We start from the raw sequence: 25,861 nt of genomic DNA on the forward strand, positions 1-25,861 counted from the left end.
CACGTAACTTAAACCCACCACAAATCCACTACAATCACAGCATCCCAGCTGCTTTTCATAGACAAGCCCAGTTGTATGGCATAGCCTCTGCACATCCTCATCAACCAACACAACAGAAGCAACACAACCAAAACAGCAATTCAAGACAGCAGTGGATCAGACCTGAGCAGTCCTCAGAGCTCCTCAGGATGCACAATGCCCCATTGCTCAGCAATGCAAATGTAAGTTTTCTGTACACAAATTCTTTTTTTTTTTGGTGTGCAAAGATTTAAAATGTAGCAGTACAATTAACTTTATTACAGGAATACAAACAGGTACAATATTACAATACTTCAACCCACAGTCACATGTCAGGTTAGCACCAGCAACGTGTGATCAAATGAGAGCTCTGCACTGTGCAGAGTCCACACATCAAAGCCTGAACCATGACTAATTGCTGCTAACTCTTTCATCCAACTTCTACTGTCCTCAGCACTTAATAGTGCTTTACAGACTACTGCAACTGCACTTATTAGCTCTGTGCAATCTGTTCCTTCACCATCTGATCACCTGTCAGTCACACCATCTGATACAAAGCTCACATCTAGGAACTCTCTGTCCAGGAGGTTGAATGTTTGCTAACACTGCATAGATTGGTGTAAAAATAAAGGTCAGGATGCAAACCCAAGAGAGCAGGTTATAAAGAAAGACAGCAGGTGATTAATATGCCCTTTTAATACAAACAAGCTTCACATACTGTGGTTTCTAAAAGCATAAATATTTTCAAGTGCAGTCAGTGAATATTAGTGATTGTAATTCTGTATGTATAAATAGGAATGTAAACTAGAAATGCATGTAATTACATGAGCTTTTAGTTAGTGTAGGCTTCTGAGCCAAATTCAACCTTGGTATAAATCTCTGCTCTCCAGAGGTTTGATACTTACGATGAATTTGGCCATTTATCTGCTTGCAGCAATGGAAAAAAAGCAGGCAGCTTATTTCTGACCAGGACCTTGGCTTCATGAGAGGCACTAAGGGCAACTCTGCAGTCTGCATTATCTTCTACTTAAAGTGTTTTAGAAGTGGACCCAAAGAGGTAGAGGGAAGATGCATCTGTTCAAACTACTCCTAATGACCTTTCTTTCCTTCAGTTCCACTGCCTCACCAAAGGTACGTGAGTAACATTCACCACTACACATCTGTCCATCGTAGGCTAAGAAAAGCAGTCGGAACATTTCACAATTTAAGAGCTGCTAAGAGATCACCACTCTCAGTTCTTCACAGAAAATAGGGACTATGATGGTTTTTTCACTCCTTTTGGGCAATGCTCTGAGGACAGAATGCAAACTGAACACCTTAACAAAGAGGATGATACTGGCTGCTCTTGGATTACTGAAGCCTACTAGGTCTGCTTGATTTCTAGCATGAGACAAAGTGAAAGCACAGACTCTCTATTTGCAGGAATAAATAATTCCATCTGCTTCTATATGCCTGAATTTTCCATTGCTGAACTTGAGAGTGGCCACAGAAAGAGTATTTCCTATTGCCTGCTGGCTGCATACTCTTTGTTTTCACTAGTAGGTACACAGCTCGGTGTTCCCCAGCACCTTCCCAGAAGCTCTGTACACAGCTGCTCACACTTGGCATTAGGTGTGGTTTGTGACTAAGATGAGAGGAACAGACCTGCATGCTTTATGCTGAGATCAGTCTGGGTAACGTATCTAAATCAATGTTTCTGTGCTTCATTCTGTGAACCAGCCAAAGAATAGGAAAAATCTCTGCAGTGCCCACATCCTACTGCACTAAAAGACGTGCTGCTCTTTGGGTCCTTAACTAAAAGACCTCTTCGGGTTAGTGAGAGAACAGGGACAAGGCACGTGTTCTCCTAAAGCAGTGACAAAAGCCACAGTTAGTGTAATCCACAGTGCACGCTGGTCAGAAGGCCTTGGGAGAGTTGTGCCACCTGATTAAAGCCCATCCCCTCATCACTGTAGGGTGGATAAGGACTATCCCAGTTAAAATCGTATGGAAATTTATGACTATAATAAAGCAGAGCAGCTGGTGGAAAATCGAATCAGGAAAGCCAGTATCTAAGAGATGGTCTTGTGCATGGGATTCTGATCTGCACAGTTAACCATGACTTCCCACTGCTGCCACGAGATCATTGCTGCAGTTCCATGGGCAGTGGCTGCACAGCAAGCACACAAACAGCTACCAGTGCTTTACCTTGTGCAGACCCTTTTGGAGCAGAGCATAACGGCAGTGAGGGCCATTTTAAGGTAGATTACCCAACCCAGTTGTTTCTCACACATGCAAAAGTGAGGAAGCTTTAACTTCTTGCTAACAGGGTGCTGCCTCAGGCCCAACTGCTGTATTCACTTCATCTGCTCAGCTATACACTTTCTGGTAGACTTAAATCCCACATGGGACAGCAGTCCTCCAGTGCCTTCAATCCTGTCCATCTCACAAAAAGGGCAGATTCAGCCTCCAACTACTCATGGAAAGGCATTCTCAGTCTGCTCAGATTAGTTCAGATCACCCCTGAAGAAACAGTAAGGATGATCAAAACCAATGTATTTTTGGCACCTTGGGCTGTACGAGAAAAACTGCATCAGTGAGAGGAAAAACTACAGAGCAGAAGGAAATCTGCAAGCAAAACTACATGTTAAAAGGTGTAGATTCAGGTCTGAGGTCCTCTCTTTAAGTACACATTCAGGTCTTAAGAAGAAAGATGTTGGGTGCCTCTTATTTGAGTGAATGTTATGAAAACCATTCACTGATTTTTCTTTGTAAGATAGCATTGGTGATCAATTACAAATGACAGAAATCTCTTAGTGTATTTAAGCTTTGTGGAGAGTGACCTCAGAGTGTATTCTCACCTTTCAAACAAAGCAAGAAGGACTGGATTTGAAACCGAATCAGTTAAGCTAACACTGTATTATCAACTGGGTTCCATAATTCAAAACAACTAGAAGCATCAGCTTTGTCCAAGGATAGGATGTGCTTTGTGCTGACCACCAGAATCTCTTGTATCCATGATGGATAGAGGACAGATTGAGAAATCATTGCATCAGTTTCTAACAAGGTTTATCCTTTTCCACAGCCAGCACCTCCCTAAAGGGAGCCCAACCATCCAGAAGGGGCTGACGTGGCCTTGGCAACTGCACTCTTCTTACTGCTGAGCAGAGAAACAGCAAAGTAAACTTCTTCAGCAGTCCTAACATTGGTTCTGAGTCAGACAAGTAGGCAATTAAGGTGTTGTAACTATTGGCTTCTGAGCTTATCCAGTAAACTCAAACCAAAAAAGAGCAAACAACACGTTTCTTCCACCCCTACACTCAATTAGTGTTTCTAAATTCATTAGACTATAGAGGAATGGAGAGAGAAGTACAGTTCAAGTAAGGAAAGAAAGAAAGAAAGATGCTGTACAGTTTAAAAATAAGATGTTAGCAAATTAATAACCAGCCTGTAAACTGCTCTTTCTGCAAGTGTTAATAGGCAGTTGCTTGAGAAAAAGAGAGTCAAGATGCTGGCCACGTTCCCAGAAGCAGGGCAAGGTACCACTTCTCTTTGGTTTCACTTGTTCTGAGTAATTCTCTTTCAATCAGCAGCTGCTGTGAGCAGCACCTTGCGACTGCAAGAGCGCAGTCAACAGATGGACAGACCTGCTTAAGCAGAATTTAAATCCAGGGCTTTGGGGTGTGCCTTCTTGGATGCCAGCTCTGACAGCTTCTTCAGGCGTTTCTTCAGCTCCAGTGGGAATTTCTCATAGCACTTCTTGCATACAGGCTTCATGTCAAACTCCACAAACTTATTCCTTTAACACAAACAACAGTGGGCTATTAAAGCACTATCTGCAAGCTGTAGGTCTGATTAAATCAAGCCTGTGTGCAATTAGAAATGCAATTGCTTGCTTTCTACTACATGTGTAAAATGCCTCACTTCCATGACAATGAAAGTATAAAAATCAGATTTTAATCAGGGAACTGGGGCTTTTAGTACTGCTAGCTTAGTTAGAAGCAAGATTTTGCCATACATTTGTATATAGCAGCCTAGGATAATAATGTTATCTTAGAATGGAAATGTCTGTGCTTTCATGTGCTTTCACATACCAGGCCTTTAGGGCCAACCCAACAAAGCAGGATAAGGGTTTGAACCATTTGAACTTGAGAAAGGAAAACATAGGACTGCTTTGTTTTCTGTTCCTCTTCTACCTATTTGGTAACTATTTTGAAAGAAAATGTTATGCTACTCTAAGTAATTGCAAGCACTGCCAGCAAGGGGTGCATCCACACTAAGGAGCAATGGAAGCTGCAGGAATTTCAGTATAGGCAGTTATTCAGAGGTTAAAACCTTCCTTCTGTACAGCTGTCCTCTTACCCAACCTCCTCAGGGAAGAAATTCTTCCTTTGAACAGGAGGAAAATAAGATAGAGAAAATGTTGGGTCCCAGCTCTCTTTTGGTTGTGAAATCAGCCCTCCCACAGAGAGATGGCACTGCAAATCACTGGATCAGCAGAACGTTGCCCCTCAGGGGTGCTGGGTCACAGTACTCCCCAAGCTGATACTCTGCCTCAGGGGCAAATATGGTTTAATATGGTCCAGACATAAATGCTGACTTACTTCAGTGTGAGCTTGATGTTGCAGGTGGAGCAGGAGAAGCAGTTCACACACCAGGCCTTGTTAAGAGCTGATACCACTGCAAAAGCACAAAATAAAAGGAAACTGCCAGATTATTTGAATTCGGATTTGTATCCAAATTCAAATGAGGCCAGATGTGAAAAAGAAACACTGGTGCCTTGCAACTGTGAGCCTGCAACAGCTGCACTAACAAACGGAACAGGGACAGTGACCCAAAATAAGAAGAGAACAAATCTTACCATCTCCCTCAATCACGTGGCTGCAGTTGTAGCAAACATCTCCAAAGAGCTGCACAGTGAAAGAAGTAAGAACAGGAACTCGTGTCACTGACTGCTCACACTCCCCAGATCACGCAGCTGGTGTGAACCTTCAATCCTAACGTTAATGAACTCCCAGATATTGCAGTTGCCCCCAAATGTACCAATTTAAATCTTCTGAATAACTTCTCATACGCTTGCCAATAGCCCATTTGCGTTTGGATCTCATACCACTAAATACTACAAGGCCTTTGTTGTTGTTGTCATACACTCTACCACTGTTGTATGATCTTGAAATCTTGCACACGTGGCCATTTGAGTATGACAGGATCAGCAAAGTGTATTCTCTAAAGACAGATATCTCCTGATGCTAAAACGAAAGGACAAAACAACAAAACCAAACCTAGAGCTATTTTCAAAATAGCAACACTTCTCGTGAGATAAAGACTGATTTGTCTGACAGAAGAAAACACCAAACTCGTAGCTGTTCACTATCATAATATAGAAAAAACACATTTGTTTTGACTTGTGAAACACACTTTTCTTTACGGGTTAAGCAGCATAACATTTATCTTAGCCCAACAGAAACCAGTAAGTAACCAAAAGTCCACACAAATCACAGGAATTTTTACTGCTGCCCATGGTCAGTGCTTTTCATCTCAAAAGGATAATCAAAAATCGATCTCCCTGAGACATTTCTAGCATGTTCTCAGCATTACTTTTCACACCAACCAAGAAAACCTATTTTTCCAATTAAATCCCATTAATTTCTTAATACTGTGGTGCCTCTACAAATTGAGACTACGAAAGCATCTGGCAGTCAGAGCAAGCACCTACAGCACAGATGGCAGAATTTACCTGGTTATAATGAGTTTCACAGTAAGCCAGTCCTTTTTTCTCATAGTGGCGGTGCCCCAGGAATGGCTTCTCACATTTGGCACAAACAAAATGCTGCAAAAGAAAGAAGACACTCAGTGGCAAGCAGTGTGACTTGTCCATCACCAGGGAAAAACTTGCCTGGGTGCTACGCTGGCTGCAAATCATGGCTCAATACAAGAGACTTAATGCCTTAATAAAACTTAGATAGGAAAATCCTTGACAGTGAGAAGATGAAATATTTAGGACATTACAATAATTCATTAAGAATTACATTAATGATAAACAGAGCACTTGCTGGAAGGGTGTGTTGTAAATATGCTGAGAAGACTCGTGGAATATTGCTTTCCTTATCTCAAAGAAGAGAAATAGGAATATAAAACATGGTTGGTATGAATGCAGCTCAGATGAGCAGCAGCATCCCTGTTGCATTCAGCCCTAGGAGGTTTACATCACCAAATCCATAAATCACTATAAAACTTTAGAGCATGCTGTGATAACATAGCTGAAAGTTACAGAAAAATTGAGCTGAAAAGGCTTAGAAGGCAAGAACTGAACTGGTTCTGCCTACTTTAGAAATTCTAACAGTTACAAACCAGGAGTGGAAAGAATATTTCTACCCTAGTAAGCAATTATTTCAATTTATTAGTAAGTAAACGCCATTATGTGAACTACATTCCGCAAGAACCTTGGCAGTGCAGTCCTGACAAACCTGCAGCACTCATCCACTCACACAAAATGAAGTCAATCTGAAACACAAGCAATTAGTTTTCTGTCTTCCAGAGCAGCTCCTGAAGGAGGTTTCAGAGTTGGGAAGGCCTCACCTCAACATGCCATTGCTTTCCCAGGGCATTGACCACTCGGCCCTCAATGGGCCTGCGGCAGGCTCCACAGATGGGGATTCCCATCTTGTCATGGCAGGGCAGGCAGTACAGCTCTCCCTTCAGCTCCCGGGCCTCAGCAGTCAACTCCTTCCTGAAAACACAAACGTGTCCCTGAAGTCAGAACACCCCGTGAAGCTCCTTAACATCAGAGATGAAATCTTGGAAGACCAAACTTGACAGTTAACATATTTTGGCAACATTCATGCTATACACGCTGCCATTAAACTAAGGTAGTGAAATGCAGTTGTTATATACTATTTTTTTCCATTATTGCTTTCTCATTTTGTCATCATGTCTCAGGTACACGCTCTGGCAAAAATCTATGGTGTGCTTACATGCAATTATACAGTGTCATGCTTTCTCTGAATGAGATAGCTCAGCTGAAGGACTGTTCCTGAGTGCTCAGCAGCAACACTTGTTTCTCAGTGCACCTTATTTCTCAGTGCTTACCCACGCTGTGCTCCAGTCACACGGCCTCTCAGACAATAACTCAGGTCAGACAGGTACAGCACAGCAACACACAGCACCACAACTCATCTCTTTCTTTTCCCCTCTATCCAGAAATGCAAAGTGAAACTATTTGGAATAGTCTGGCACCAGCAATCTTTGGACAGCACTTTTATTGCAATGTGCACATGGCCCCTGACATAAGTTCTCACAAGTAACTGTTATTGTTTTCAGTACAAAACGGTGTCATTCAAATCCAGCAGAGAAGAACAGCAAATAGCAAAATAAAACTGCAGTTCTTCTAGGTTTTCCCAACATCTTTCCATTTTTCATCAAAGAATTCCTGTTGTTTTTTTTAAGAAAGTGAAGGCAGCAAGGTTTAGGCCTTGCAAGGGACTGCACTGTTGACTGAACCATTCCTCCTCCTTCGTTGTCAGGGTTTAGAATACCAGCACATACCCACAGTGGGTGCAATTGAAGTGATCTGGATGGTAGGAATCATTCCGGAACATCAGAGGCTGCTCATCAATTATCAGGTGGCACTTCTGACAGATGTACTTGCCCAGCCCCTTAGCTTTCTCACGGTTATGGCACGGCCTGCACAGGTGCCTGGTCAAACAAAGAAAAGAAAGAAAAACATGATGAAATTCTTTCTCCTAAAAGAATGCACACTGCATGATGCAAGGTGTATTTGATGTAATCTTCTGAGGTCAGACTGAACATTGTTTAGTTTAATATCCTGTCCTTAATATCAGATGCACAGAAAAGAGTATATAGTATAGCTACCAAGTTATATTTCCTGGAATCCTTCTCCAACATTCCCTGATTTGTGTTTACATTTATAGCACAGGCAGACAGTGACAGGACAAGGGGGAACAGTTTTAAACTAAGAAGGGGAGATTTAGGCTAGATGTTAGGAGGAAATTCTTTACTCAGAAGGCAGTGAGGCCCTGGCACTGCTGCCCAGAGAAGCTGTGGATGCCCCATCCCTGGAGGTGTTCAGGTTGGATGGACAACCTGATATAGTGGGAAGTGTCCATGATCCTGGCAGGGACTGGGACTGGATGGGCTTTAAGGTCCCTTCCAACACAAGCCACTCTGTGATTCCATGATGTACCATATTATAGACACGATCCATGTCTACCATCACCTGTCACTCTTTCAGCTTTCACCTTCCACCTTTCCAGTTCTCCTAGATCCAATCCTCTCTGAAATGTGGGCATGGAAAGGCAGCAATACCCTGTCTGTACCATGAAGCAGCAAAACTGCTTCTGACAAGTTCTCTGTGATACCAGGCAAAGTATTCTTGGGAATACCAACTGTCACACATAGGAAAACAGCTGCCTCACCCAGATGGTGATGAGGGTCTCTGGCACCTGTGCTCCCTGTGCCAGCCATACCCCTTCCCCAGGTGCTAAATCCCCAGTTCAGGCCCTACACAGTTCCCCTACACACCTTCTCTCCATTAATAACTTTGGCAGAGGCATTACAGGAGTAGGAGTTGGGAGGAAGCAGAGCAGAGAGAATTAAGAACAATTAAACCAAAGAACATCACTTGAATGGGACTCCTTAATCTTCAGCAGTGAAGAGATAAACAAGAACCTTTTGAATCCTAGCCCCTCTGTCTCCTAACTCCTTTTAGTCCTCAGCTAAGGAAAACAAAGAGCCGTGTGATTTTATGTGGTAAATACAACTGTGTTTCTATCACTTGTTCTAGAACAAATTACTGCCCTCAGCAGGCAGAGAAGCCAAATTTCTGGTAGCGAAGCCTGGGCAAGAGCATAAAAGGGACTTCTATAAAGGCTGCAGGAATCCAAAAGTTTTATCCCGGTATCCAGAAGCTCTGAGGAGAAACTTCAGTTTAATTCCCTTATGTAGCCCTCTAGCAGCAAGAAAAGAACTTACGGTAAAGCAAAACTGACAGAGGATTCACTTCTGCAGGTTTATCTGACACAAAACAGAATCCCACTTGATTCCTTTCAGTGTATTGCTGTGTGAAACTTGCTGAGATCTACAGGTCATTCTCAACAGACAGGAGACGAAAGGGAAAGTTCAAATGGAAAGGGCAGATTTACGGCCGCAGCAGCGGATTCATCACCCCTTCCAAAACTCTGATAGGATGAATCACCCTTAGATCTGTAAAATGGGGATAAGGATTCAACACAGATGTTGTTGTGAGACCTCAAAACATTTCTGACCCTCAGTTGGCAGGCGCCTAAGCGCTAAGTATCGTCATTATTCTCTCCAAATCTGAGTCCTCCCGTCATCAAGAGTCTCTCTCCAGGGCTGGAACTACTGTCTGCCCAGACGGAATCCAGAAAAAGCAGACAGGACCCCATTATAAGGAAACATGCAGCTGTGCTCATCTCAGCATAAAGGCATCGATTTTATTCGGCACCGTCAAATGGAGAGTAATTACATGGGGCAGGACAGAGGGACCCCGAAGCAAGCGTCCTGAAAGAGACCCCTCTCATTCAGCTGAATAAGATGCCTTCAGCCATTTGCACTGATAAACCATTATCAACCCCTCCCCATTCACAGGCCCTCTCTGCCATCCCATAGACCCTCCTCTATTGCAAGCAAAGGGAAGTGTTGGACAGGCTGAGCTGTTACCATAGCAGCCGCCCCTCTCCCTCTCCGCACTCCCACCATTATGGAATTATCCCATTCTGAAATGTCCTGTTGTGCCTATTAATACCAGACTTCCCCCAAACAATGCTACACTCCACCCTCCTAAAATAATCAGGGGACTCCAAGAGGGCTGTGTGAAAGGCTGGGAGTTCAGCAGCGGCCTTCAGTGAGCACCACGAACACTGGAATATTCATACAGCACATTCATATCTGCAACAGCAGCAGCAAGCCCCATGCCAAGGGCTCAGCTGGGATGAAGAATGCTCTTCAGTGCAGGAGCGTCCTGCTCTGTTGTGTGCCTGAGCTGATAAGGCACTATCAGAGCCAGAAGGACGCTATATAGAGGGGCACCCTTCTCCACCTTCAGCAGCCCTGCAAACGTGTTCTCTTTTTGGATCAGCTCCTTGGTTTCTCCGTAGCTGCTTCGTTTTGGTTTGCTGCCATCAGCAGAAGGAGTTCCTTGAGGTCTTCCCTAAAAGGAACCAACTCTCCACCCATAGGACTGCGCTGTGAAGAGGTAAGAGACAAACTTCTGTAGCAGGGTAGCAAAGGAACTCTCCTAGCGCTGTGAGTTTTAGCTGTTGACAGCAAGGTGGAAAAATGCACAAACTGGGATCATGAGCATAACAGAAATGTCTGAAACTAAGAAAAAGCAGCACATTTTGAAGATGAAAACACCAAACTTTTCACACTTAAGTCATTAACGTCCATCCTTTCGGCAGGAAAGCTGACTGCTGCATGTCCATCGCTCTGACACCACTCTGGTGCTTATAGGAAACCAGTGCTTGAGCTGAGGGGTGGGAGGCTCAGCAGGAGTGATCGTCAGGGAACAGCATCAGTTAGAAGTGGGCTGCTTCTAAGGAAAAACACTTGCAGAGAAAGACTGGAGACAGGACGCTACAACCAGAAATACAACCCCCAGACTAGCATATTCCCAAACCAAAATTCTTCCAGCTGAGCAAGAAGTCATTTCCTGAAATCCATCATAAATTTCAACACTTTGAATTTATCTGCAGTGAGCATCGTAACAAAGCCTTCAAATTAGCCAGGTAACGAATTTACGTTGAGTTATTTTTTCTGTTTATTAATTTTTTGCATTCTTAATAAGGATAACTGATAGCGTAACCCTGCACCGACAGCCCCAGGGATTGCTATCTGTTTGTTTCTGAGCAGAACAGAAACAGGGACATAAAACATGGGCAGTGTGCATGCATTTCTAATGAGTGCTGACATCCCCCTTCCAGCTCAGTCCCGAGGGGTGGGATAATGGCTCCCTCCACACCAGCACTCTGCTCAATACGCACATCGAGAAATATTCATACAGCTCCAGGAGTGCAATCCAAGAGGAAATTATTGGGTGGTGAGACAGACTGCCAAATAAGTTTTCTGTTTGTGGAGTGAAAGCCTCTTGTGCTACACTACATACATTAGCTTGAACTACGCATTCTGGGTCATTTGGGGAAGTTTCAAGTTTGCTCTCAGCATAAATACAGATGAGTACAAAAGTTTTGTAGGATTTATGAGCGTCCTTTTTTGCAAGCTAACAAACCAGAAAGAAAGAAAAAGCCTTAAAAGTAAATCAGTTACTTGTATTGATAGAGACATGCAAAATAAAATGCAGGAAAGGGCTTTCCATAATCTACAGCTACAAAAGCTGTTATTTCTGTAAGGTTGCAGCTTTCTGTCAACATCTCTGCTCCAGACATAACCTCAACACGTAACCCTAGCAAAACAGCAGCTTTTCCTCTGACCTACTTTAGTGCTGCATGCTATCAACAAACAGAACGGTAAAGAAATACAAAAATTGATCAAAGTTCCCTTCTAACATAAAATCTAAGCAAAATTAGAAAGAGACTCAATTCCCCATGGGATGAAACAGCTCTCCTACAGGACAGGCTGAGAGAGCTGGGGCTGTGCAGATGGAGAAGAGAAGGCAGGGGGAGAGCTGAGGGCAGCCTGTCAGTATCTAAAGGGGAGCGACAGGAAAGAAGGGGACAGACTCTTTAGCAGGGTCTGCTGTGACAGGACAAGGGGAAATGGCCTCAAGCATTAAGAGGGGAGATTTAGGTTGGATATAAGGAAAAAGTTTCTTACAGTGAGGGTAGTGAGGCACCGGCACAGGCTGCCCAGAGATGTGGTGGGTGCCCCATCCATGGAGACTCTCAAGGCCAGGCTGATCAGGCCCTGGGCAACCTGATCCAGCTGTGGTGTCCCTGTGCACTGCGGGCAGTTGGACTGTGTGGCCTTGAAAGGTCCCTTCCAGCTCTGAGGGGTCTATGATCCTCTATTCATTTGGTTTCTGACCAGGCAATGAATGATGCCTTCCTTCCCCTTCCTCCAACAAGTGAATAAGGTAAGAGCAGATCTCACATGAAGGCAATCACTTGAACAAGACACAACTGATTGATTTCATCATCTGCTCTAAGGATCCCCTTCTTGTCACTGACATTTTGAGCTTACAGACAGACCCACGTTCTCCCTTCTCCTCCACCCCACAGCACCTTGCAGTGAAAATATGTCCAGACAGAAATCAATGGTAGAGTCAGTGCTGACATCACTGAGGACAAAAGTGCTGACTGAAATGCCTTGACTAGTCCACATCCAGCATGGGCAGACAGCTAGGTCTGATTCCAAAGATCCTCCATAGGAAATCAGCTCAGTGTATCAGCTGCTAACTCTCAAGCATCTGGTTAGTAAGCAGGGCTTACTGCTTTGCTTCCTGAAGTTAAATCACTGTCATCAAGGGAAGAGACATCCCTGTCTGCCACCCTCCCTTTAGCCTTTTCAGCTGGTCCAGTCCTGTACCAACTGCTTTTTCAGTGGTGTAACCACACAAAGAGGAGCACTTACCATCAGACAATAACTCATCACTGACAGGAGTGTGAACATATAAAGATCACTACATTTTTGCAGATTAAATTAAAATTAAACAAAGATGATAGGCACCACTGTAAATTAACAGCCCATTGAAAAGGCATGGTCTCAGCATATTTCTTCACTGCTGTGCAATAGAAAAATACGTATTTAAACTAATTCCATCCAGGGAAGACAAGTATTTGAGTATTTGAGCTTTCATCACATGGAAACTCCAAACTCTTGGGTTCAAAAAGATTTGTAGGCTTTATTTTATATGGGACTAATAAAGACTAAAACCCAAACTTGAGTGCTCTCCAGCAACCCCAGGAAATTCACACAGAAATCCCGACATGAGTTTTCTTTTTGTTCGTGAAAGCAACAGGAACTACAAAAAACAAAAGTAAAAGATAACACGTGTATTTATAGAGAATGAAATACCCCTCAGAAAAAAGGACATTCTAGATGCACTTTTGGCAATGCCATCTTCTGAAGTGCTGTTCTCTCTAGCTGGCAGCAGACAATGATTACCCACACACTCAAACTTAGTCTTTCTTGTGCCACAGATTGTATTCAGGGATTGCATAGAGTGAGAAGGCCCCTCTGTGGCCACACAAAGAAATTCCTGTTTCTAAGTGTAATTTGTTCTCCTTTCTGCTGACTCTGGTCTCTCCAGCCATGCAGTAAGCAGAAGTGGCCCAGCATGTTCATTCCTCACCTACCGCAGTTTCCTGTCCACCTGAAAGTGACAACAGCTAACAAAAGATGGGAATTACCTTCAAGTTTCATTTACAAATTTCCTATATATTGGTCTGTAATTAATCAGCCATTTCAGTGAATATACTCAAATTTTAAGTTCTGTTGGAAGCTGGATGCCTTGCTTCATGCCTTGGACCATCTGCCTACTGATGTAAGATCTCAGCACACAGTGTAACTTCTGCCCGAGACTCACAATGTTGTGTAACCCCCTACCTCAAAATTTCAATCTCAGTAGAGGAAAATGGAGCAGATTGATCTTAAAACATTCTAATGGGTGAAGAATGTGTCAAAGAAACAAGAGATGCCTCCTTGTTTCCCTAGGCAAAGCAAACAGGCACTCAAGCCAAACGGAAATTCTTCTTGTCTTTTGCTATCATTATTTCACTGTTTTTTTTCCAAATGCTTTTCAAACACAGTTGTATTTGATGGTGCCTCACTGACCTGAGGATACTGAGACAGGAACACAGCATACACAGAAACAGGAAGCTACAGTTTTCAGCTTCCTTAGCTGCTTATTCTTTAAATATGTATTGAATGTTGTGCTGTAATCATCAATTAGTACAATTAATAGAGGTACTGCTGTGGATACTGCAACACCTCTGAGGAATCCAAGAAACAGAGACAGCACTGGAAGCTCAGACTGTCTGCATTTCCCTACCACTGACCCTGACAGATGAGGAGTGCATACAAAGGCAGGGTAAGCACCCACAAAACGTAGTCACTTTTGGTTGATGCTATTCAGGACCCTGCAGAGGCTGCCAAAGCTAAGCACAGTATTATATGCTGCAACTTGGAAAAGCTCCTGGATATGCTACAGGGGGAGAGTTACACTGGGAGGAGATGCAGGGAAGGATGGTGCTTTGGCAACAGAAGACAGCAAGGGCATTACTAGCAATGTTTTCTGAGTCAGTGTATTGCTTTTCTGCTGTTCAAATGAGATGCTGCTACCCATCTGAAAGGTTTTCCCCTGTATTGGTACTGCATGTGTTTGCCATAAATGCAGGATTTCAGAGTAAAATTCTCAAAAGATATTCAGGAATCTTGCTTTAAAGTAAATAAATAAATAAAACAACAATACCTGACCTGCTTTCTATTGCTCCAACAAGAATGTTGTGAGCACCTTACAGTAAGTGCATGTTCAGAAAAGCTCTTCAGTCCTAAACCAGCCTTTCAAATTAAACACAACAAATACCATCTAGCTAGACATACAGAACCTGCTTCCACTTTTCCATTTGCCTGATAAATGAGCATGACTATTACTCAACTAAGCCCAGCACAAACTGGAGACAAACTCATAACCAGCTGGTGTCTCTTTAATAGTGTCTCTTCAATGGGAATTAGTGGGCTGGACAGCTGAGCAGAGTTTTTATGTACATGTTTCGAGTCAGACTGACATGTCCTATTAAATACCAGTATTAGTGAGCACAAGACCTCACTGATTTCCATGTGTGTTTTCTCCAAAAAGCAGGGTTGTTTTTTTTTTTAAACTATAACACACTGTCTCAACTCTTTCAGGTTTTTCTTTTATACTTCAAAACTCTGGTGAAAAATGAAAGGCCTGGCAGATCCCTCAAGTCTGCTCTTCAATTGCTCAAATCAGTCAAACTTCCCTTTGGAAACTTCAGAGCAATGTGGCAAAGAGACACACCTTGAGAACATACTTTTTGCCACCTTCTACTTCCTAGACTTCATCCTGGCTCTTATTGGCAATTCCCTGGCTCTTTGGCTCTTCATTCGGGACCAGAAGTCCGGCACACCAGCCAACATTTTCCTGATGCACCTTGCTGTGGCTGACCTCTCATTCGTGCTGGTCCTCCCCACCCGGCTGGTGTACCATTTTTCAGGTAACCACTGGCCGTTTGGCGAGATCCCATGCAGACTCACGGGTTTCCTTTTTTACCTCAACATGTATGCCAGTATCTACTTCCTCATGTGCATCAGCGTCGACCGGTTCCTGGCCATCGTGCACCCCGTGAAGTCCATCAAGCTCCGCAGGCCCCTTTATGCCCATCTGGCGTGTGCCTTCCTGTGGCTGATAGTTGGGGTTGCGATGGCACCCCTGCTGCTCAGCGTGCAGACCGTGGAAGTGAACAACACAACCATCTGCCTGCAGCTCTACAGAGAAAAGGCGTCACGTCACGCTCTTGTGTCCTTAGCGGTTGCGTTCACCTTCCCGTTTGTCACTACGGTGACTTGCTACTTACTAATCATCAGAAGCCTGAAGAGTGGGAACAGAGTAGAGAAACACCTGAAGGAAAAAGCTATCAAAATGATCATCATGGTCCTGATGATCTTCCTGGTTTGCTTTGTACCTTATCACGTCAATCGCTACATTTATATCCTCCATTACAACGGCACCAAGGCTTCCTGCGAGACACAGCGCCTGCTAGCACTCAATAACCGCATCACTTCCTGCCTCACCAGCCTGAACGGGGCCTTCGACCCGGTCATGTATTTTTTTGTAGCTGAGAAATTCCGTGATGCTTTGTGCAACCTGTTCTGTGGTAAGAGGACAGTGATGATACCACAGTGCGAGGGGAAGACCAACGAAAGCTCGCTGAGTGCGAAATCTGAGCTGTGAACATGACTCCTGCCTCCGCTTCAACGTGAAAAGGCTGCGCCGCCAAAATCAGAGGAGAGCAGATATGCAGAAAGACCACATGCATGACCACAGCCGGGCTCACTCCTGCAGAGGGAAGTTCTGTCATTTCCCTGGAACTGAAACGAACAGGAACCCCTCTGATTACGTGCTCTTGTCTTACTGAAACTGCAAGCACTGACTGCCAAGATGTGAAACTGAGGGCTGAGCACTTAGGAACAACTGAGGGAATGCGGGCTGTTAAACAGACAGCTTCTTTTTGCAAAATAACTTAATTCCCAAAGCATTCAGTAATGGCTTTTCCTAGGCACAATGCATAAGCATACTCTAAAATGTCGTACTGCACCAACACTAGAGGTCCATTCCTCACACAGCCTGTGCATTCTGTTCAAGTTGCATGCTCAGTGTTTACACACCGTAGGCAGAAAACTGGCACTAAGCCATAGCAAAATACATAAATAAATAAAAAAGCAAAACGCTGCAACATGTCCAAGCAGGAATGCAATTAAGAGAGTACTGGCCATTTTTTAACTGCTTCCAAGGGCTAAGAGCAGGAGATGAGCTCAAAGCTTCGGACAGAGGCCAGACAGTGTTTACTGTACTGCCTCTGTTACTTAGTTCCCTGCCAAACATCCGACATCCTGATAGTGCTTCAACTAAAGAAGGTCTGCTTAGGAATACAGCATTCATCTTTACTACATACTGAATCAAAAAAACAATGAACCTCTGTCTTAAAAATTGGTAAAGGTGGACAAAAGCAAGCAGAAGAAGAAATCATAGCATCATTTAGGATGGAAAAGACTTTCAAGATCAAGTCCAACCACTCACCTGACCTACCAAGTGCCATCAGTCCAACCAAGTCCTCTAGTGCCACATCCACACATCTCTTAATCACCTCCAGGGTATTTATTTTACTGATGTTCCCTTTGCCCAGAAGAAAATCTCATCTTTAAGGTGTTTTACAACTCTTTCATTTTGGCAGTTTACCTAGCCAGACTATTTATTTGCTACAGATAAAGCAGGGATTTCCTTAACTATCCTTACTGATACAAATTATATCCAGTGGAATACATCTGAGAATGAGAGGCAGACCTAGCAAGATCAGGTTCAGTGAGAAAATGGAAAATGAACACAACAGTTTCCACCAGCATTTGCTAGCAGAAAGCTCCTGTGCAGAAGAGGTAAATGTTATAGGAAACCACACGACAGGTGAAATAAACATGGAACATACAGACACACAGGCACACACATTCCTTTCCTACACTTTCCATTTAAAATTCTTTTTCATGCTTGAATTGTTTCAATCCTAGCTGCTTTCCTGAAAAGACCCAGGAATTCTCCTAGGTGCTGTGACAACAGCACAGATTCTAACAAGCTAAGGTGACACAAGTCAAATTTATTACGCCCAGCTCGAAAAACTAAGACACAAAAGTTGTGTGCAGGACTGAACAAAAAAGGGAGTGGAAGAATCTCCCTGCTGGACAGGGTACAAACATGTAACCTTTCCTTCCTCACCCTTCAGGTAGTGAAAATGTAAACCCCAGGAAACTACTAAGCTTTGCTCAAGATATGAAAGCCTGAAATTAACTATGAATTGTACAACACTATGTACTAACTGCCAGATGGGTTTATTTTCTTATGATATCCTTTTGTACAAGTTTCAGGTTTTTAGTTTCTTACTTCTTAATTAAATGCATTAATCTACCTTAGGACTTGATTTTATATTTATTTATATAAATTGAATGGTTTTTGAAGACTTGGGAAATCTTATGCTGCATATGTTTTGGTGTAATCCTCACATTGTTCTCTTGGCCTTTTGCTACGTTTTGAATTGCTTCAGAATTGTTTATCAGAAATTACCTGATAAACAGCCTACCCAGCATCACACAATCCCTCTTCTCACCTGCTATCTGGCCTCTTGCCTATAATCCCTTTCTTTTCAGTACCCTTCCACTAGCTACTAACATTTGAGTTTCTGCTTCCTACACATTCCATTGAACAAAGAACACTGTTCTTCATTTAATTTCCCATCCCACAACAGGCTGCTCCTTAAAGCTTTCTCTGTATCTCTACAAGCTTCACCTCCCAATACATGACCAGTGGAGCACTCTCAGCCACATCAACAACATACTGACCAAATTTCCAGAGCCCCTGCTCCATCTTACCTGCCAGCATTCTTCACAAAACCCAGGTCAGCAAGTGCCACATCACAGAGCTCACAACGGAAACATTCTGGGTGCCAGTTATTGTTCATTGCTTTGATAACACGCCCAATGATGAACTCACCTACAAAAGGAAAGCAATACCTTGAGATCCATGCAGAAAACAGTTTTATCAAACATCTACAGCCCTTGATAATTCTGCCCTTTAGCCTCACAAGAACTACTACTTTATAACTTTGGTGGAAAAAAAACAAACCCTCTTCCCATCACCAGGATGCCCCAAATCACCGCTGATTACATCCTTTGTTTCTCTCCAGTTTTCCTGCTCCTTCAAATGACCCCAAATTCAGCCCATGGCTGGACAGCACTCAGTGGTGGGAGTAACAGCCTGGTCTAGTGTTAGATATGGAGGTTGGTGGCCCTGTCTGTGGTGGGGGGTAAGAGCCTGATGATCCTTGAGGTCCCTTCCAACCCAAGCCACTCTATGATTGTATGAACCTGTGGTGTCTCAATGGATGTATATGCTACAGGGCCAACACTGCTAAAAGAAGGGCCACTTGCCCCTAACAGTGTGCTCACTGTGGGAAGCACACAGCTGGATGAGGCTGTACAGATGTGTATTTGTACATCTTACCACATTCCCCACAGCAAGGAGCAAAGAGCATCTGAAAGTCATGCTCACAGTACTTCCGACCTTCAAACTGAAAAGAGAGAATGAGCCATCATGAATAACTGAATGGTGATCAGTTCTTACAGTTTAGCATTTTCCACTTGAAAAAATGAACTGGTGAAGACCAGATAAGGTTTTCAGTTCTAGTCTCAATTCTGACCTGTTTTTAAGCTCCCAGAGATTTTCTCAAAGCAACATCCAAATATGGCTTTGGGCTTATAGTGAATTTGCTTTGCAAAAAATTAAATCAATAGCAAAGCTCCTACTAGACAACAAAAATCTTGGGGTGCCCAAAGTTTCTTTCCTTATAATTTATTTTTTTTTAAGCTTGTGTATTTAGAATTATTCCTCCTACAAAGGACTAAAAAACTAAGAATGCAGCATGTTTAAAATAATGTACTATTCAAAAGCAATGCTTGCATACAACCTGTGAAAAGATTTAAACTTGCTTTGTATGGGTTTGCCAACTTCAGTTGAGAAAGTCTGGTACAAAATACCTAAAAAATAAAGGCAAACTATCACTTAAGCCTAATGAAATATTAAGATACATTTGTGCTTTCTTTTTTGAAATGCCTCTTACCCAGAAAGCAAACACAGTTTTGTCGATGAACAGAAGTAGGTAAGAGGAAGAAAAAAAGGAAAAGAAACCAAGCTGCAAGCCCCTCCTGAGGCCTAGAAATCAAACATGCAAGAAAGATGGAAGTTCGTATTTCTGTCATAATTTTCACCTCATTCTTTGCCTTTTAGCAAAGACATTTCTTTTCTCTCATACACAGCATGCAACCTCACCTCATAAAAAAGTCCATCCGGGAACTGGCGAAAACACTGAGCACAGACGAAGCAGTTCTCGTGGTAGAGCTCCCCATTGCTGTTCACAATCCTCTCCGCGGGATCAAAGCGGGTCTGGCAGCGCTCACACACTGCATTCGCGAGAGCATCAGACATATTACTGGAATAAAGACAGGAGGGAGGACATCAGCACTGCCATAAGCAAATCAGGAATACACTCGCGCCATCCAAGCTTCTCCAACATCTATGAACACAAAATTTCCAGTGCTTTAAACTCCCTTTTACACACACACACAAACCACCAATGACTGAGGCAATTCAGCACTGACGTCAGTTGGAAGTAATGCTCCTGCAACTCAGCTGGGTAGGCAGCAGCACTGCAGCACAGCTAACTCCTGTAGCAGACCTCTCTGTCACGCACTTTTGGCTGCTTCACCAGTCTTCCACCCCATTACGTCATCCTGCTGAAGCCCATATCAAATCCCCACCATTCAAAATAAAGTTCTGAGAGCAGCAAACCCGATTAATCCCTACTTCTCAGGATTTCTGGTCTCAGGATGTGCACTCCCAGGATTTCCCAACGTATCAGCATCGATCTTCCACCACAGCCTCCCCCTGACCATGGTAGTCAATGGGCTTCCCCCCATCTACCTGGTAGCTGATGTGCACAAGATATAATTACATACAAAGGATATAATTACATACAAAGCCTGTGCCTTCCTGACAAATTAGTTGAAACTGTTGAAGAATTGAAAAGGTACAAAATGAAAGGAGCCATCCTGCCTGGCCTGGCTTCACTTCCTCAGAAAGCGAGGCTGAAATAAACCCACAAAGTCACACTCACAGATCACTCAAAAGGCTGTTTCCCCTTTTTCTCCTAGAATGGGAATTAACCTAATTGCTTCCACAACATTTCTACTCTTGCCATCATGGTAATCTAAGTTCTCCATACGGCAATAGAATGCAGTTTTAAAATCCTGTATGTCACGTCCAAACATGGAGGGAAAAACTACGAAGAGGAGAGAATCTCAGCTTCTTGCTGTGATGCATCCACCCAATTGACCATAGAATCATAGGACGGTTTGGGTTGGAAGGACCTTTCAGATCTCCTGGTTCCAACCCCTGCTGTAGGCAGGGACACCTCCCATAGCCCGGGTTGCTCACAGCCCCATCCAGCCTGGCCTGGAGTGCTCCCAAGGAGGGGGCATCCACAGCCTCACTGGGCAACCTGTTCCAGTGTCTCACCACCCTCACAGGACAGAATTCCTTCCCAATATCTAGCCTAAATCTACCCTCTTCCAGTTGAAGCCATTTCCCCTCATCCTGTCACTACCTGCCCTTATTAAAAGTCCCTCCCCAGCTCCCCCATTCAGGTCCTGAAGGGCCGCTATAAGGTCCACCTGCAGCTTTCTCCTCTCCAGGATGAAGAGCCCCAGCTCTCTCAGCCTGTCCTTACAGGGGAGGTGCTCCAGCCCTCTGATCATCTTCATGGCCCATTTCTGGACCTGCTCCAACAGCTCAGTGTCACACACAGCCCCCAGAGCAGCAAGATGCTGTACCACACAGCAGAAGGACAGCCTCCAGCATGGAACGTTTCTGGCACTCTATGTGCTCACCAGTTCTTCTGCAATGAAGCAAGACACAAAATCCTCCTCTGTTTTAACAATAAGTCAGTGACACAAAGACAGGAAAGGCCACGGGAACATGACCAGCTCAACATCCTGGTGCAAACCCAACAGAACACGCTGTGAACGCTCACAAGGCACAACTTCCAGCAGAATGATCACAGAATCCTTAGAATTGGAAGGGACATCTAAAGGCCATCCAGTTCTACTCCCCTCCAGGGAGGGGAAACCACAGCTCCATCAGGTGCTCAGAGCCCCGTCCAGCCTGGCGGGGCTGTCCGTCCCTACCCAGGGAATCATCCAAACTCAGAAGACAGAACAAACCTACACTAAGGAATCCTAGAAAGGAGCTTTCCACTCACTGACCTACCAATAGACTCTCATGTACGCAGAAGACATCTCAATGCAATAACATTTATGTAGTCATTCAGAATGTGCACAGACACACATGCACTGCGTAGTTTAAAGACCCAGAGAAAGCCATCACCGCTTGGCTGTGCCATAGACCTCAGGATAGAAATATCAGCAGCCAAGGACAGGGGCTGCTTCCCACCCCTGCAGCACGGTTGAGCATTTGTGGCTTTAAGCTCTTAATGTTGATTAAAACATCAAGTGATTTTACCAAACCTGCCACAAAATGTTGGAGAAAAAAGAAACGTGATCTGTTATGCATTCAATAAGGCTACGAGCACAGTTTAATCTGCAGAATTTCTCCTTCTCCTCACATTATATTCCCACTCAGCAACCTGGACTACAGGCAGACGTCCCTGCCTGTAGCAGGGGGCTGGAACGAGGTGATCTTAAAGGTCTCTTCCAACCCAAACCATTCTAGCATTCTGTGATTCCAGTTCACTCCCTGTTGCAATGTTTTTTAGCTGGCTGGCTGTGAGCTTAGCAGCACTGTGGCCTTTCTTCCCGAGTACCCAAATCCTCAATAAAATCCCCACTTCTTCCTTGCAATTTACTGCCAAGGAGCAAGCAGAAAGAACAACAACACAGAAAAGCAACTTACGGTCACAACATGGGGACAAACCTTTACAGCTTCTCACCTCTCCTTGGCGTACCAGCCACAACCCTCTGCTCTTTGTAGAAGACAGATGTTCGCTCAGCTCAGGGCAGCACCACGAAGCAGTGGCTGTGTTTAACAGGTCGCATCCGCGAGGCAGCAACACCACCCCTCTACTATCAGGCATGCAGCACTTTGCCCATAACGTGCACCTGATAAATGGCTTCCAATGCACACGGTCTGCGTTCCTCTTCTTCACTTCCACTATCTCCAAGGAGCCTGTGGTGATGGTTGTTTACCAGCACTGCTAAAACTGACTGCTTCCAACTGTGTTCATCAGCTGCCACCAGCAGTGCTGCTTTGGATTGCCACCATTTGCACAATGAAGGACAGCCTTCCCCAGAGCTGCTAGCGCGCCCAAACCCTGAGTAGTAGGTTTAAATAATTATCAGCACCATCATCAAGGCTTGAAAAATACATGTTGGTAACAAAACAAAGAAGAAAAAATGAAACCTGATTGTGAATCAAGGAAACAAACAACACTGCACCTCCACCTTCTTTTGGAAGGCTCTGACAGCTATAACAAAACAGACAGCTGAACACAAATCACACGTTGCTGAAGTGAGAGGACTACCAGCATCGATCTCCTCACCCTTCCCATCACCAGTCTGCACTGCTTTCCTGCTGAAGAGCGGTGTTTCTTTGCTCCTTCAGTGCTGACTTCTCTGTCACCAGTCCCTTCTGTACTCCTTCACAGCCCCATATCCCCTCAATGGCATTCACACTCCTTCTTCTGTCCTCCCATCACCCTTCCATACACTCATACCCACAACACTGTGCCAGAAAAACCAAACATTTAACCACTAACCAATGGCTGTAGGCTAAGCAGAAAGCACTGGGATGAGCAAGGCTCTATGGAGGGATGCAGGGCTCACACTGAGTGGCCAAACCGATTGCACCACACCTGAGTCTGAAACAAGACTGAAATCCACAGCTCCTGGCTGCCACAAGGACAGCTCTGCTGCACGCTTGCTGCTCTCACCACCACGCAGACCTCAGAGCTGAGATGCAATTCTTAACTGAGCTGATTTCTGCTAATTGCTCTCCTGTCCAAAGTTAACCAATGAAAACTGTAACAATTACAATTTTAATTAGAAACACAGGAAAAGAAACCCTCAAGCCAAGCCCTGTAGCTGCCTGGACAGACTGGAGCAGCTCTGCCTGCCAGGTGAGCGATCCCATGCAGCAGCCATGCCAGGAGCCCCAGTTTCTGACAGACAAATGTTAAAATCAAGAAGCCTGATACTCACAGTACCAACAGGTTACTGAGCCTCAGTGCTTTGAATGACTGCATTTTACTTTTCCTCTGTCCCCACGGCACCGAAGCACTCCAGCACTAACCAGAGCTGAGCTGCTGCTGGCTCTAAACAATCTAGCTTCCACACGGAAAGGTTCTCCACCGCTTCTTTCCTGCTATTGTTAAAAACCGAAAGCTTCCCCACCAGGAAAGTCCTCTCCTTCGTAATCTGCTTGGAAATAGAACCAGCTTCATCCTGTCTTGCTGAGCACAGACAGTTCCCGCCCCAACACAAAGAACGCCCACCACCCCCAGCTGTGCCCCCAGGCCCCACACACCGCACACCTACCCTTGGGCCCTGGCCGCCGTGCCTGCCCGGCCCTGCCGCCGCCAGTACAGCCCTGAGGCTGCCGGGCCCTGCAGGCGCAGGCCAGCCATGGCACCCCATGGCAGAGCAGGGAGGTGGTCAGGGAGCCCTGGCAGGACATCCAGTGAGTCACCTTCCTGAGGGGAGTTCCCTTGGCGTTCCAGGAGAGCTCCAGCAGGATGCAGGCAGTTCTGCTCCAGCGCTGTTCCTCATGCTTTGCCTGCCATTCTGCTGCAGCCCTGAAGACTGGAGAAACTCTCTCCTGCATCCCACTGCTAATTAATCACCTGCTGAAGGCAGCACACTTGGAGGTCATAGCAGCAATTAGTGCTCAGCCAGACTTGATGATGGAGCCATGTTAAGTCCCAAGCCTTCATGTTATCAGTGCATGCCACTGAAGGAGACTCTCAGATCAAAGCAACAGAACACTGCTGATCCAACCTCACACAGCATCTCACCCAGCTCTCAGGTGGACAGGTGCCCCATGGCTGCTGCACCCCACAGCACTGCTTTCCACATGGGTGAGGCACACACCGGGGCACCAAGCACAGCACTGCCTGCAGAGCAGCAGCTGAGGAGGGCTTGGGGCAGGCAGCACTGCACAACCCTGCTGGGGAGCTGAGCAGGGCCCATGCAACACTGAAAAGAATTGAAGTACTGAGAATAGAGAAGGCAGTGTTTAAGAGAACAAAAGGAGTGGAGGGCGATGGATGTGGCTGAGTCAGTGTTATCTGATCAGCATCACCATGAAAACCACTTTGTGTTTTATTATCATTTTCTTATTATTCTCTTGTAAATAATTTAAAAAGGATTTTTGTAGCATCATAGTGAAATATGTTCCATTGGTAAGCTGTAGGAGGAAATAAGCAAGAGAAGTGACGATTTCACAAGTATTAGGCGAGTGTTAACCAGCAGAGATCCTCCATGTCCACCAAGCAAAAGCAAGAGGGCTGCCTTGGACCCAGAACAGGCAGAGAGGGGAACGTCATCATCCCACAATCAGAACTGAGTAACCCACAATCTCCAACTCAACCTGCACTTTGTTGTCCTTCAGGCCCCTGACCTCCAAAGCAATCTGCAGTTCTTCAGACTGCGTTTCATAGAATCACAGAACGGCCTGGGTTGCAAAGGAGCACAGTGCTCATCCAGTTCCAACCCCCTGCTGTGTGCAGGTCACCAACCAGCAGCCCAGGCTGCCCAGAGCCACATCCAGCCTGGCCTTGAATGCCTGCAGGGATGGGGCATCCACAGCCTCCTTGGGCAACCTGTTCCACTGCATCACCACCCTCTGGCTGAAAAACTTCCTCCTCATATCCAACCTAAACCTCCCTGTCTCAGTTTACAACGACTCCCCTTGTCCCTCACAAACAGCCGTTCCAACCCGTTTATACACTCCCTTCAAGTACTGGAAGGCCACAATGAGGTCTCCCCACAGCCTTCTCTTCTCCAAGCATTTGTACTTGACTCACCTCTGCTTTACAGAGCAGAGAAATAAAGGGAATAAAGAATGAAAATGAAGATGAGACAGAAGAATGAAAATATCCTTCAAGTTGCGTGGCTTTGCAGACCTTTTAAATTTTACAGTGATAAGCACCTTTAATGCACTATGACATCACTTCTTTTAATATCAAGCAAACCATCGAAGCACAGCAGCACCTCCCATCAGCAGCCTGGCAGGGCTCTCCTCCCTCCAGCACCTCAGCTTTTACCCTCCCGGCCGCTTCACCGCTTTAAGTATCCATACTGATTTCTAAAGGCAATCTAATGCAGGTCGGGCACATTTTATCTTTACGTTTTGTTCTCGTCCACGCTGAGGAGCCGCCCTCCCGGCCCTTCCCACACGGGGTGCGGCCCTGCAGGACCTCCCGCCTTACCTGCCCGTCATGGCGGCGCGCCGAGGGGCTGCGGGGCTGCGGGACGGGACGGGACGGGCGGTTCCGCGCGGCGCTCCGGCAGCACCAGGCACGGCACGGCACAGCGCGGGGCCCCCGGGCGCGGGCGGGAGCCGCAGCCCCCGGTG

General features: G+C 45.0%; 2 protein-coding genes across 6 annotated transcripts; one reads left to right on the plus strand and one right to left on the minus strand.

Annotated features, from left to right (window-relative positions):
- Positions 1-267: 267 nt before the first annotated feature.
- LIMS2 (LIM zinc finger domain containing 2) lies at positions 268-25,780 on the minus strand. Of its 3 annotated transcripts, none has more exons than XM_042885354.1 (10): positions 25,716-25,780; positions 19,547-19,706; positions 18,722-18,788; positions 18,091-18,211; positions 7,543-7,692; positions 6,577-6,727; positions 5,735-5,827; positions 4,859-4,907; positions 4,602-4,677; positions 268-3,796 (listed from the first exon to the last, which is right to left on the minus strand). In XM_042885354.1, the coding sequence occupies exons 1-10, from the start codon at positions 25,724-25,726 to the stop codon at positions 3,649-3,651; spliced, it is 1,026 nt and encodes a 341-aa protein (XP_042741288.1). In that variant the 5' UTR covers positions 25,727-25,780; the 3' UTR covers positions 268-3,648. The 3 variants fall into 3 exon arrangements, with proteins under 3 accessions (XP_042741288.1, XP_042741285.1, XP_042741287.1); XM_042885351.1 differs by lacking the exon at positions 25,716-25,780 and adding an exon at positions 23,824-23,927; XM_042885353.1 differs by lacking the exon at positions 25,716-25,780 and adding an exon at positions 23,488-23,605.
- GPR17 (G protein-coupled receptor 17) lies at positions 10,198-17,604 on the plus strand. Of its 3 annotated transcripts, none has more exons than XM_042885356.1 (2): positions 10,198-10,231; positions 14,842-17,604. In XM_042885356.1, the coding sequence occupies exon 2, from the start codon at positions 14,876-14,878 to the stop codon at positions 15,905-15,907; it is 1,032 nt and encodes a 343-aa protein (XP_042741290.1). In that variant the 5' UTR covers positions 10,198-10,231; positions 14,842-14,875; the 3' UTR covers positions 15,908-17,604. The 3 variants fall into 3 exon arrangements, with proteins under 3 accessions (XP_042741290.1, XP_042741291.1, XP_042741289.1); XM_042885357.1 differs by lacking the exon at positions 10,198-10,231 and adding an exon at positions 10,559-10,763; XM_042885355.1 differs by lacking the exon at positions 10,198-10,231 and adding an exon at positions 13,877-14,023.
- Positions 25,781-25,861: the final 81 nt, after the last annotated feature.

This window comes from Lagopus leucura, unplaced genomic scaffold, assembly GCF_019238085.1.
Source record: "Lagopus leucura isolate 7727_CA_CO unplaced genomic scaffold, USGS_WTPT01 Super-Scaffold_100049, whole genome shotgun sequence".
Taxonomy (NCBI): Eukaryota; Metazoa; Chordata; class Aves; order Galliformes; family Phasianidae; genus Lagopus; species Lagopus leucura.

Excerpts from the sequence above, each read along its gene's own strand:
- GPR17 (XM_042885356.1), top strand. The coding sequence starts at position 14,876 with ATGAAAGGCCTGGCAGATCCCTCAAGTCTGCTCTTCAATTGCTCAAAT.
- LIMS2 (XM_042885351.1), bottom strand. The coding sequence starts at position 23,912 with ATGGCTGGCCTGCGCCTGCAGGGCCCGGCAGCCTCAGGGCTGTACTGG. Across the intron at positions 7,693-18,090 it reads TTTGTGAAGAATGCTGGCAG|GCACCTGTGCAGGCCGTGCC; the intron begins GTAAGATGGAGC and ends TTGTTTGACCAG. Across the intron at positions 3,797-4,601 it reads AACATCAAGCTCACACTGAA|GAATAAGTTTGTGGAGTTTG; the intron begins GTAAGTCAGCAT and ends TTTGTGTTAAAG.